Genomic DNA, 14371 nt, shown 5'->3' on the forward strand with positions numbered 1-14371 from the left:
TGACTTTGTAAATTGCCTTTCAGTAACCTTGATTGTCTCTTTGGTGCATGTTTCCTTATTACTATAAAAAAAGACAGTTTTTGGGATGATTGTTCTTGCTCCTCTGAGCTAATGTTTATTGACTTTGTATAAATGCCAACATAAATTACGATCTAAAGTGATCCATTCACTGATAGTTAATTTCTATTGCAAATTTGTAAGTAGTCAGTTCATGTTTCAGGTGAAAAGAATCAGTTGGAGATACTAGTATTAGCTTCAGCTGCTTGTCAGTTTCAATGAGCAGACTGTAAGATGGCATGGCGTAAATCAACTTTGTATTTGTGCCAATCATGTTACTTTAAATATTGCTGCATGGCGTGTCTTTGTGTTGCACATATTGCAGGTCAATCTACCTCAACTGTCCGATGCTGTTCATCTTCGTCTCACTCTGTCTCATGTGTGGTCTCGTCATGTTTGCTGTCTTCGCTGACTGTGACCCAATCAAGGCAGGCTTTGTTGCCAATGGAGATCAGGTAAATGAACTTTCAAGAAAGACAGGCATGAGTTGATGACACTCAAATGTAGAATATGCAGAAATTTCACAAATTTACTTGCTGAAAAGAGACCTACTGCTTTGAATTCTTATCTGAATCACAAGTAAGTACCAGTACATTGTATGTACCAAGTTTTCTTTGTGAGAGCAAATTACGGTGAACTATGGGTAATGGTGTATTTCTTGTTAGCACTATTAAGTGAACTGAAACATCTTGTAACTGGTTTCCCTTCAAGTGGTCATGAATGCACATTTCATAGACCACTTCCCCATAAAGGAGTCTAACTCTTCAGTACTATTGGTTGCTGGACCTCCTCTTGCAAATAGTGTTGGGCATGCCCTACATCTAGTCATGTTCCCAATATCTTGTGGTTGTGTTGATATTTCCCCAAACCACCAAGATAAATCTTGATTTGTATACAATGCAGTTACATGTATGTGCCATGCAAGAGGCATATCTGATCACCGCAAGATTGCAATACAAATACCGATACACACATTTACTGTTGAGAGCAAGTCTGCGTTCAATTCCACAACTCTCATATCGCAGCCCTCATGTACATTCTGACACAAGCTGATGATTTCTCTTACCTCCGCTATGTGCGCAGCTTCTTCCATTCTATGTGGTGACTGAGCTAGGCTTCATACATGGACTTCCCGGGCTCTTCATCGCCGCTATCTTCAGTGGGACCTTGAGGTATGCACAGAGTAATCAATTATCGCCCTTTAATTAGCCAGTACTCAGCTGCCAAGCCAAGGCTGCCTGGTTCTGCAGGAGACTCCCTGACAACTGTAATGATTTCTTCATCCCCTGACCATAGATGTGAATGCTTTCACAACTTTTTTAATTACTTTTGCCACTCAAGATGCACATATTACTCATTCAGTATCTTCTTGATTACTCCTCAGTGATTTTTGTGATTTTGGTGTGTAGTTGTTTGTAGCCCTGATCAAGGCATTGATGAATCCAGTGAAAATCTCTGTACAAACATTAATGCCTGTACTTCAAAGAGGTATTTTACTAGCTTTTCTTGTGTTTCATATACATATCAAAATAGAATAATGATAGAAAAACTATTAAAACAAATGCTTATTTGTTTTTTATACGATGGTGATATTGTGTGAGATGTGAGTTCAGCAGAGCAGTCATACACAACAGTTGGAAGTGCCATTTTGGAATGATATCATATTAGAGCAGAACAAATAATGTGAATCAACGAATTTGCAAGTCACTATCTTCTTTGCAAAACCATCAGAGCCAATGTTAAACTGTCTTTCCTCTTTGTTGACATTTTTCTCTGTCCCTGTGGTGCTATCATCTCTTGCAGCACCGTGTCGTCGGGACTAAATTCGCTGGCCGCTGTGACAGTGGAGGACATCATTAAACCGCTGAAGAGGGATATCTCTGAGAGGAGTAAAACCATCACTTCCAAGATCCTTGGTGAGTCAGCCATATTGTTCACTAATACACTCTTCCTGAAGATGATAGACAGTGTGATGCTGAGAATAAGTCATGAATGGGATTCTTTGTATATTTTTTTTCCCCTTGTTTTACCACTTGGAAACTCTTTTCATGCATGTAGTGAAAAGAATGTGAATCCATCATGCTATCTGAAAACCTGAACACTAAGAGTCAGAGATGAGCTGCTTCCAAAGTGTTAAAGGGACCCCGAAGTTTTGGTTGAGACCTAACTTCAGGTTTCTATCATTTTTTGATTAGATAATGAGAAACCTGCTTATGAAAGATGAAAGAGTATGTAATTCCAAGATGGATTCAATGTTTATTTGATGATAACTGGTTTTGGAATAGCTGAGATATCCAAAACAGAACAATCCTCGTAAAGTGGGATGCACCTTTTATTAGGATTGCTTTGTTTTACTTTGTTTTTGGATGTCCCAGCCATTCCAAAACTGATTTTCATCTAATAAACTTTGAATTCCTGTTGGAATGGTATGCTCTGTATTACTTCATAAGTGGTTTCTTGATGGCTCTTCTTCTTCTTCTTCTTCTTCTTCTTCCAGTAAAGTACAGACCGCCGTTGGCGTATTATCGTACTTGTGCTTGTCAAGTGCCCAGATGAAAAGTGCGAGTAAAAGGATCACTACAGATTCTATATATGTGCAGTTAAAAAAAACAGAAGAGGCTTAACGAAGCCTAATCCCCCCTTAACGAAGTTCCATAGTTTAATTGCGTCAGGAAAGAATGTCTTCTGATATGTTTGGGTTCTGGCATACGGGATTTGAAATTTGTTTGGATTCCCTCGTGTAGATGGTCCAGTGGCTGGTATGAAGTGTTCATGCGGGATGTCGATCAGCCTGTGGATTATGGAGTATACCATGCACACTCTCTGCTGAGCCCTCGGCTCGCACAAAGTTAAAAGCCCAATCCTCATCTCCACCAATACTATACTATCCCTTTAACCAAGTCATACGGGCAAGGGAAAGGGGGGCTATATGCAACACCTAGATGTGTATCTCAACAAATGCCTCGGATTGAAGAACTTACGACGGCAGGGTACTAGATTGTAGTTTTGAATGATATCTTTTTCCATGTCAACCGACTTTAGCCGATCTACCCCTGGCACATGAGAAACGCACATGGTAATGTACGTCATTGCCACTCGCTTCCCTGGGGCAGGATTTCTTGCCTGCTCTTGTCAGTCATGTTCAAATGGTTCTACTCTGTTTAAATCTGGCACTGTGTTATACTCATGAATGGGGAGGAACACCAGGAAAATGATACCGTGTTCTGAGACACAAGTGTTATCATCTAGGTGACTAGGCGTGTTCCTGCTAAGCATGCGTACCCTTATACTCTGACACATTATTTTACAACATGTTTAGAAAGGCAAATAATATTCTTCATGTTGTTGTTTTTATCCCAAGCAGTGCACATACGAGTCATTTCGACTTGATGTATTTGATCTACCGTAAATACATTCTGCATATTAGAAAGTGCACTCAAGTTCCTCTGTTCTCTGCTTTGTCCCATGCATCTACCAATGTTGTAGCTAAAACATTCAAACATAACACAAGTTTCTCTGTATCATTTGTTGCCAAACAGCAGCCATCATTCTAGAGAAGCACAAACAAACACACATACTCACACACAGAAGTTTCTTTTCAACATTTGTCCCCAAGCTTCCAATATGTTACATGTAGCTAACACACAAAAGTTGTTTCTTATCTGTTCATCTCCCACAGCTGCTGTGTATGGCCTGGTGGCCATCGGGATGGCCTTTGTGGCCTCCAGACTGGGCCCACTCCTCACTGTGGCCATTGGGTTGATGGGAATGATTGGTGGACCTCTACTGGGCATGTTCACACTGGGCATCCTCTTTCCATGGGCAAATAACATTGTGAGTGCATTGGTAACAGACCCCTTCAGTTTGTCGAGCAATATATTGACAAAAGTCAAAATAAATTGTGTAATTCTCATGGGCCAAAACTTGTAGCTGGGCAGAAGTGCAAATGTTTTTCCTTTGTATGTCTCGGTACACGTATACATCGTACATCATAACGTGGTATTTCACTTCTTTGGCTGTATGCTGTTAAAATGCAGACAAAGTATCATGTTCAGCAATTACAAGTAAATCACCTTCCTGTAGATATGATATGTGTATATCAAAAGTGGCATATTCCAGATATCCTGTCCTAGATCTCAAGATTGAGCCAGATCGATTCCTCTCATAATGACCACTGTAAATTTCTTCCTTCAGTGTGGTGGTGCAGAATTTGTGCATGCATGCCAATTAATTATGACATGGTGTCATTTTTCCCAGTCTTGTCACATGCTACTCCAAACATTTTTCATTGAGGTTTTATTGGAGTTCTGCTTTTCCGTATTACAATCTGTTTTCCTAGACATATGGTGGCTTTATAAAAAAAAGTTGAATTCTGCAATGTTTATGACATCAAGTTTGAAGAATAATTGTCTTCAAAATTTCGTATCCATTTCAAACTCATGGGTAGTCTTTCAAGATTTGCCATAATAAAGCCCTATACCGGGTGTCCCAAAAAAAGCGGAACGGTGGATTTTCAGTACCTTGCGGTCTAAAAGTTATATATCTTTTGACATCATTAGAAAGAGCATCTTCCGCAGAAGACTATGATACCAAAATCATTTAATTTGGTTCAGTACATTTTATTCTATGCCAATTTCTGAAAATGCAATCATTGTCAAATTTCGCAGGATTTTTGCGACTTATGAGATAATAATTTGAGTGCGACACGCGATCCATATGGTGAATATTGTGTAAGCTCGGTGATCCATGTCAACAAAGATACAGCTTTCACATTGGGCACGGGCCAGGAAAGAAAAAGTGTGTGTGTGTGTGTGTGCGCTCCCAATATGAAAGCGTTATCTTTTGTTGACATGGATCAACGAGCTTACACAATTCACCGTATGGAACGCGTGTCGCACCCAAATTATTATCTCATAAGTCGCAAAAAAGTGAAAATGACTGTATTTACAGAAATTGGCGTAGAATAAAAAGTGCTCAACCAAATTTAATGAGTTTTGGTGTCATGGTCTTCTGCAGAAGATGCTCTTTCTAATGATGTCAAAAAATATATCACTTTTAGAACGCAAGGTACTGAAAATCCACCGTTCCGCTTTTTTTGGGACACCCAGTATAATGTAGTACTCTGAGTTTATGAAACGAAAAGTGCTACTTATTTTTATTTTCCTATGTTTTGTGAAAATAAATGGATAAATGAAACTAAGTGAAATGAAATATTCAAAGGTCTGTACTTCATGATATGATATTCACCATCTTAAGATCAGCCTCCCTGGTCAGATAATGGAAACACCAGTCTCGCGCATGTGCAGAGCAATATTTTTGGCCTAATTAGCATCGTCTAAGCGTACACGTTGCATATCTAAAGCTTGCTATTATCAGTGCTTGGATAGGACATTAATTATTTTGATATGAGTATAGTACTTGTTGAGTTTCTTACCCTTAACTATCCTTATACATGTATTACTTAATGAGAAAATGATATATTCCAGGTGGCCATTATCAAGTTATTCTATTTCTCGGAAGGGAAAGAGATCTCCAAATAGGAATTGGTGTTCAAAAGACTACGTTAACCCGTTGAGGACGGACTGATTTTGCTACAACATGCATTTCCCTAAGACACCTGCCCGAGTATACTAGGGACTCGTCCTCAACGGGGGTAATATGAGACTATTAAAGGGGATGGCTAGTAACTGATCAGTGGGAATCAGTGGGAATTCTGGAGGATGATTGTTCCAATCCTTGTGGAATTCATTTAAGAGTACGTTATATATCTATTGTTGTGTGAAAATTATTTGCTTCAGAATGGTCTCATATTCAAATAATGTGCAGTTTAATGTTTCCAGGTTAGCATGCTTGTACAGTGACGGGGCATTAATCTGCACATTTCTTGAATATGAGACCGTTCTGAAGCAAATAATTTTCACACAAAAATAGATATATAATGTACTCTTAAATGAATCCCACAAGAATTGGAACAATCATCCCCCAGCATTCCCACTGATTCCCACTGATAGGTTACTAGCCTTCCCCTTTAAGTGCATGTAATTTGCTTTCTCTCTGCATGCAGGGAGTCATAGTGGGCTCCTTGTTTGGATTTGGCGTGTCCTTCTGGATCGGCGTTGGCGCCTATGTGTATCCCCCAGTAGCGGAAAAGTTGCCAACATCGATTGACGGCTGCCTGCTCCCAAACGTGACGACAGTGGCTGCATACCTCGCCGAGAATGTCACGTCCGTATCGGAGATTCTGCCCGATTCATCAGACCCATAGTATGAATCTTCTGTATTTCTATTGTACAAGCACTGTGAATGCAATGAGTGATACCAGGTCCTGCAGACATTTTCAATTACTCCTGACTGGCCAAACACAGGGCTAGACCAAAACCAGATTTCCAAAGGCAATGGGTTAGAGTGCTGTCTGTGCGTGTATGCTTCCATTATTTGGTTTGGCTGTCCGTTAATAGAACTATTGTCGTACATGTGCTTTTGACGCTCCATAAGTTTGCATGGAGATGACTTATTATGCATCATTGAAGCATCTTTTTTAGTTCTTGGTCAATGACTAAAGTTGGTGACATCTGTTGAATAATAAAGATCAATAAAGCTTTTAAAAAAATGTTGTTGTTGCAATCATTTCTGGCAGATGTTAAGAAAGGCTTGATATGTTCTACACATATATACCATGTATGCATTTGAAGGCTCACATAGTATTAGATTACTATGTAAGTTTTGTAAATGACTATTAAATGTTGTGTATGTACAAATACAGTTTATAACGATGCTGAACCACACATTTCACCAATGCTTTTAATGAAGTAGCATTAGGTGGAGATGCTCTAAAGACTCTAGTGTTATAATACAGTACAATTCAAATGCCCATTCAGTATTCAAAGGCTTGTACAGTAGGAGTACATTTAGCAATGCAATGACCAATCTCCAATTTTTGCATGCTTTAGACTCTTCTTGTCTTTGCCATTAACATATTTTTGATGCTAATCATTTCTTCCTTTATTTCTCTCAACAATACTCCTGGCTGGCTCCAGTCCGCGCATTGCCAAGTTTTACAGCATATCCTACCTGTGGTACAGCTTCACGGCCTTGATGGTGGTTCTCTTTGTGGGACTTTTGACAAGCTTTCTCACAGGTACATTTCATCTTTCCTTTCAAGAATGCCACCTCTGGGCATTCATTCCCATGAGTGCGAAGTATTAAAAGGGTCCCTGCTCTGCAGCAGCAGCAGTAACTAGAAAAGCACTCGGAGAGCGCAGACCCCAGCCTAGCAGCTCTTTTCGACCCATACTCACATGCTAAAAATTGCCAACTTTCCCAATGATAGCTTAGAAGTTAAGAAGAAAGCTAAGAATTGTTTACCTCATCAGCTTCCTGCTGCGCGGGGTGGCTCTTCAGTGCTGCTCCTCAAGCAGAGCACTCACTTTAGTACACGAATGTAAGACTCATTTACACACAGCTAAAACTACGAAGTTCATTCACCTTATTTGCAAAAATATCAAAAATCCTTCAAAAATTTGTATATATGCCAGGATCACTACCATAATAAAATCATCTATTATGTCATTATCAACTTTTCCTGTAAGTTTTATCAAAATCCATTCACAACTTCATGAGTTATTTTGCAATCAGACAAACCAGCGCTGACGGAAACATAACCTCCTTCCTTGGCAGAGGCAGTAAGTCATTAAAAATTTTGCTCATCAGCTGAAGCAACTGACTACACAGACTGTGCATACTGAGTGTTTTATCTTTGGAAGTGTAGAGGCTTTTTGGATTGTTTTACCTTTGTATAATTGGTGGTCTTGCAATTGATGATCCCTCTTTCAGTCAACTCATGCAAATGCTAGACACTTCAATTTGCTGATAACATTGAAAGACAGTCATGTCAGGAAATGTTGAAATAGTGGAGACTTATTCAAGGGATGATGTATCTAAAGATATCCAGTGATAAAGATTAAGCATGATCCCACTCTGTTTCTTATCACAACTTGACTTTAGAATTTGCATAATTCCATTGAATTGATTTTTGTCTAGCCATGTATGTATTGTTTTTGTTGTTGATAATGAAGAGCAAATAATAGGAGACTTCAATACATGAAGTTGATTGAGGTGTCATACTACAAAAAAGTAATGAGAGCTGATCACTTCATCTGCCTGACAGGTGCCACTCGACCGAGGGACTTGAACCCTGACCTCCTGTGTCCGTTGGCGAGGAAGCTGTTCTGCTGCTGTCCAGTAGGATGTCGGAGGGTCATGGAGTGCGGTGTGGAATATGACCAGGTGAGAAAATGGGTTCATTTGCTACATTTGATGGATGTCTGTATTTCAATGATTATGGTGATAACAAATTGTTTGTCTCTTGTACATGTAACTCTTGAGCCTGGTTCATTACCATTTTTTCGCATCATTCATCACCTCAGAGGCTATGCTCATGCTTCCACTTTAGTGCCAGTTGTGCTTGTAACATTAAATTGGCATCGGTTTTCAGGTCATAACATAATGTCTGAATGAAAAGTTAGGCATGCCAATCATGCAATTTCTAGTGGCTGCCATGTGTACTCCAGTGATGAATATAATATGGAATGGAATGTCAGGCTTTGCATCTCTCCATCAGGGGGGCATTTCATGAAGGAACTTGTCGGATAAAATGTCCGACAAGTCAATTATATCTGACAATTCCAGAGAAATCAGCCTATCAGACTAAAGAATTTCTCAAAACTTGTCGGATATAATTGACTTGTCAGATATTTTATCCGACAAGTTCGTTCATGAAATGCCCCCCAGGACACCTAACAGATAGAGCTACATTATGACTCTTGCTATTCCACTGTCGCTGCTCATCTAGGCCCTATGAATGAAAATTTGTATATGGGCATCTTTTTTTTCCTTCTTCTTCTTCTCCTTCTAATTCTTCTTCTTCTTCTTCTCTTCTTTTTTTTTTTTGGGGGGGGGGGGATGGGTGGGATGGGGATGAGGTTTGGGTGAGGGAGAAAAGTTCAGGCAGTGCTAATAACCTTTCTCAAGGTACATCTAGTTTTGGATATTTATCCAAAACGCAAGATGCCTCCATGACATCCTAAGCCAGAAACATCCAAATGTCAAATATGATATTGTCACTGCTCTATAATATCTTACATTGTTTAGTCACTTTATTGTTACTAAAGTCACTCTTTATGGTTTGTGTACATGTTTGCCCAACCGGTTGATGTTGTGTATTTTGTGAAACATGACAGAGCTGTAGACAACCCGGCAGAGGTGTAGTTTTGAGCTGTCATTTGCCACTGGCTTGACCTTTGACCTGACCTGTGACCTTTTGAGTGTCTTAATTCATCTGAAGGGAAGTAGAATTAAAGGACTGCTATCATTCTTGCTTTTTTTCTTGCAGGAGGTCAAAGAGAAGAGAGATGCGAATGACTGGAACAATCATGACATTGAGGGACGTGATTACACATCCCTAGCTGAGAATGGTACAGGCAAAAAAGGACCGTCGTCAAATAGTGAAATCACCGCCTTTTAGCACAGGCTGTACCAGCTGTAGGAGCAGAATGATATCTTTCATGGAGTGAATGACACTGAGGTTCTTATGATTAGATTTCTTAAATTTGATCTTCAAATTGATCAAAGCGTGAATATTGGGAATGTAATATGTTGAGAGGGTGTTTTTTTGTGTGTTATTTACCATTGTGTGCATTTTCAAAATTCTTTCTCTTTTTTTTTTTCAATTTCAGTCAGATTTTTTAACATTACTACCAAAATGTGTAAAATCACAGAAAACAATATTGCTTGATGCTAGTAAAGAGGAAACATCATTTCTATAAAAAAAACAACAACCTAAATTTCATGTATTGTCATGATATGTTAAATTAGTGGTGGTGTGATGTCAATTGAGGTTTATAAGGAGCCCTATAAAGGCCTTATACAGAATTGTGTTGATGATTGTGTACTGTTATGATTTCTAATCAACAAAGAGTATTTGATGATATTGAAAATGCCGTCCTTTGTTGTAGAAAGCACAAAAAAAAAAATCTCTCTCTCTCCTTGTATAAACTTGTGTGTTTCAAGACTTGCCATCACTCCAATGATGTATGTGGCAATAAAGTGAAATTCTGTGAATCACGTTGTATGGAGTGACAGGATAATGAAATCAGTCTGATTTGTGACATTATCTGTACAGTTTGATTACTTTCAGTTTGACTGGGAGTCCTACATATGATGTGGCCGTGTTTTGGTATTTGTGAATTATACACAAAGAGTGATATATTTCTACAGGGCATGTCAAAAAAAGTTACACTTTTGAAAAAATTGTCTAAATTACATTTCAAAATATATGGAAGATTTTTTCATATTTATGGATGCCCGATAGTCTCATCTATCACGTGCAATCAACAAAACAAATTTTTGTTCACGCTTGGCTGAACACTGTCGCTCTTTGTCCAAAGTGTGAAAAATGACTTGCACCAAATTGAAAGAAGATGGAAAATTCAGCCAGCAGTCCAAATAAGTGTTCTCATTCAAACAAATTGGTCTTTTGCTCACAGTTTTGCAGTTATCACAAATCATGCACAGACATATCGAACCCACATGCCAGTCACTCAGTCAAGAAGAAAAGTACAAAATTAATGCATCCTCAGATCATTCAATCAATCAATCCAATCAATCAATCAATCAATCAATCAATCAATCAATCAATCAATCAATCAATCAATCAATCAATCAATCCAATCAATCAATCCAATCAATCAATCCAATCAATAATCAAGCAAGCAAGCAAGCAAGCAATCATTCATTCAATCAATCAATTAATCAAGCAGTCAATTAATCATTCATTTAATCAATCAATCAATCAATTAATCAAGCAGTCAATTAATCATTCATTTAATCAATCAATCAATCAGTCACAATTGTATGCATGTTTAAAGTGGCAGATCGACATAGGGAATATCACCCCCCCCCCCCCCATGGCTTAAAAATGGCAAAAAAAAGACCACTGCTCTCTTCCCTTGTTTCCACCACCAGCCTCTTTACTCATGTATCGATGAGTAGATTGATTGATTGATTGATCGATTGATTGATTGACTTCTCAATCAATTGATTGATTAATGGGATGAATGATTTGAATGTTGATTAATTTGGTACCACTACCACATTGATGAATAACTGGCATATGGTATTGATGAGTCAGTGCATTGTGAAAACTGTGCGTTAAAGATCTTGAAGTACTTACGAACTCTAATTCTCACCAATTAATTTAGAAATGGATATCATTGAAATTATGACAAAGCTGACAAAAAATCTCAGACTATCATAACATAATCAAAGCTTTAAGCAAAAGAGCAATTTGTTTGAACGGGAGCACTTAGTTGGACTGCTAGCTGAATTTTCCATCTTTCAATTTGGCGCAAGTCATTTTCCACACTCTGGACAAAGAGTGTCAGTGTTCAGCCAAATATGAACAAAAATTTGTTTTGTTGATTGCACTTGATAGATGAGACTATTGGGCTTCCATAAATATGAATAAATCTTCCATATATTTTGAAATGTAATTTAGACAATTTTTTTCAAAAGTGTAACTTTTTTTTTTTTATACGCCCTGTATAGTGGGTATGTTTTCACATGGTGCTTGGTAGGGAGAGAATTGTTCATGTCAAACATGACTCAACACTCCTTCCATGAGACTTCCAAGAGATAAAAATTGTGGTGTGCTGCAGAGGTGATGGGTAGGTGGATTATAAGTATTCATTGCGTTTGTATGAGATGTAGAGTCACAGATGCGTTCATTATGAGAGCTGTAAACCATTTAAATCTTGGTGATCTTGCAATGGCCGTGATGTTCCGAGATCGATAACTGTCTTTGACCACAAGATGTCATGAAAGTCGGTATTTATATCAAATGTTACTTGAATTTAGGTGGGTTTTTTTTTTTTTTTCTTTGATTGCACTGTGTTCACCAATGACTCACAACATTTTAGTGTGACATCAGTATGTCATGTCCATTTTGGCACTTCTTGGCTTTTTACTGGTCAATGAACATGTTGTATTAGTTTGATAGTTATGTTTATGTGTTCTTCCTTAGCTGTATGTTAATTCAGGAAATCTGTGTTATTTCCATGGGCACGATATCATTGAAAGTATTATCGCTGTGTTGAATAAAGTACTAACAAAGACCCAAAGAAAAAAGAATTTAGCAGTTTCCGTTTGCAATGCCATAAAGTGTGCATTACAAGTGAATATGAAACTGTAAGCATAATTTTATGAAACAGATACTTCATGATAGCAACAGTCTGTGTGAGTTTTTTCTGAATGCTGGAAAAGTTTGTTACAAATTTATTATTATTTAATCTCTTCCTTTCAGATACATGATACTTCAAAGTATGCATGTACTTTTTTTTTTGCGGGTATACAAAGTAAAAGTATGTACAGTGTAATACATTTGTGTCAATTTTGTGAATGTCTGACACATCTGTGATTCAAAGTATTGTAAGTAATTGATTTGTCAGCTGATTGTCATGTATAGCACTTGCAGAATTTTTGTCAAAATTGCCATCGTTATCATTGAAAAGGAGTGTGAGCGAAGTAGGTCCTATTTGTTTGGAGTTTGGTCCCCATTAAATGCAGGGACATGCAATATATGGCACATTGTCACAGAACTGAATTTTGATATTGCCCAAGTTAGGTCTTATTTTTAGTTATAAATATTCCTATAAAATTTCCTCTTCATAATTATGGTCTGAATCGGGTACTTTTTTTTTTTCATGGAAGCAAGGTGATTTAGAGTTGAAGAGGTGTTGGAGTTCACACCAGCATGCTGTAGTCAGCGTGTCAGTCTGGCAAAGAATAATAAGATGAATGCAGAATGAGTAAGAGTGAAGGACCTTTACTAGCAACTCACCACAGAGTAATGAGTATGAAACAAGACTTTTTAGGTCTTTGTGATTGATTTCATAAGTTGCAGTTTGACTGGTGTATTGTGCTCTCAGCCCACAAGAACGAATCCTTTTGATTTCCGCTTCACCTTGACTCAAATTAAAGTGACTGGATAGGTGCCGAGAGCATCCTCCAACAGCAAAGCTTGTCAGGGGAGCTGTAAGCTAGTTTTTGACATGCAGTAGTGCATCAAGCATACATAGGAAGATCAGGAGGAATGATATCCAAATACAATGTACATCGTATATGATATGTGGATTATTGAATTGTAGTCTTAACCAGCGATGGCTGCACCAAAACTTTAAAACTTTATCACTTTTGAATGGATTGTCCAATTTTCCTCAAACTTCACTGATGTGTTCTACTAATATTGCTCCATTCATTCAGTACACAATACATATATTTGGGTTTCATTTGACTTTAAGGAAGCATCTTTTTTTTCTCATCTTCTGGCATGAACTGACTGAGCTGTCCTGTCAGGTGCTCATTGTATACCATGCCAATTCCAGCTTAGTATGAGAGATGATCAAATTATGAATCTATTCCCTTCTGTCAAGAGAAAGTGTAATTGTGTCTGACCTTAGATAGTGCTCAGTATGATTGTAGCTGATGATACATTGTGATTTCATGCCATGATATGTGATTAGTGCTGTTTGTATTAATAACTGTCAAATCAACACAGTATATTCATATTTTTATGAATCCTTTGTGTTGTCCTCTGGAAAGAGAATAATTATGTTTTATTCTAAGAGGTTCATTGCGGTAACCTTGCCCCAGTGATAATTGGTGCCAATATTAAGGTTGCATGTTTTATACTTTTGTATGGTAGGTCCTCAGAAGTTCTGCTCAACTTTTTCATATGTAAGGGTTGTATGCACTCACTCATACACACATCAGATGGATTTCAGGGCTCACAGATTATTCATTGTTTTACGATCTTCACAAGAAATGCTGTTACAATTGTTGAAGACTTGCTCACATTTCCACAAGTAGGCCAATGAACTCTGTACATGTGTATGGCCATAGAATGGGATTTGTACATTTTGTTAAAAATGTGATTTTTGCACCATGCATTATTTGAAATCAAGCATGTTTCACAACATATACATCATAATTCATGACATGAAACATGTACAAAACTATATGTTGGTTGCACAACATATATAGTTCACGACATGAATTATGTATAAAATACATTTGTTCTTTCATGACCATTTTTAAGAGAGAATGTGAAGTCATTAACACAAACATATGTCTGTCAAGAGAATGTATCACTCCATAGCTTTCAATCGTTTGTGTCAAGTTTTTGAGACTGATTTGTCTTTTTGATCCCTTGTCATTTGTGGGTCAACTTGAGTTCATGGAAATATGGGGTAAGATATGA

General features: G+C 37.9%; 1 protein-coding gene across 1 annotated transcript in view; it reads left to right on the plus strand.

The window, feature by feature from the left end:
- The window catches only part of LOC139734953 (sodium-coupled monocarboxylate transporter 1-like), a 36966-nt gene extending 26625 nt beyond the window's left edge, over positions 1 to 10341 (plus strand). The window contains exons 7-14 of the mRNA XM_071645731.1: positions 383 to 512; positions 1141 to 1229; positions 1861 to 1973; positions 3737 to 3891; positions 6122 to 6321; positions 7095 to 7195; positions 8225 to 8343; positions 9449 to 10341. Coding sequence (XP_071501832.1) covers positions 383 to 512; positions 1141 to 1229; positions 1861 to 1973; positions 3737 to 3891; positions 6122 to 6321; positions 7095 to 7195; positions 8225 to 8343; positions 9449 to 9580 — 1039 coding nt within the window. The 3' untranslated portion in view covers positions 9581 to 10341. The remainder of the gene's footprint in view (positions 1 to 382; positions 513 to 1140; positions 1230 to 1860; positions 1974 to 3736; positions 3892 to 6121; positions 6322 to 7094; positions 7196 to 8224; positions 8344 to 9448) is intronic.
- Positions 10342 to 14371: the final 4030 nt, after the last annotated feature.

This window comes from Diadema antillarum, unplaced genomic scaffold (genome assembly GCF_040938485.1).
Source record: "Diadema antillarum isolate AM-2024a unplaced genomic scaffold, OU_Dant_1.0 seq00000555_RagTag, whole genome shotgun sequence".
Classification (NCBI taxonomy): Eukaryota; Metazoa; Echinodermata; class Echinoidea; order Diadematoida; family Diadematidae; genus Diadema; species Diadema antillarum.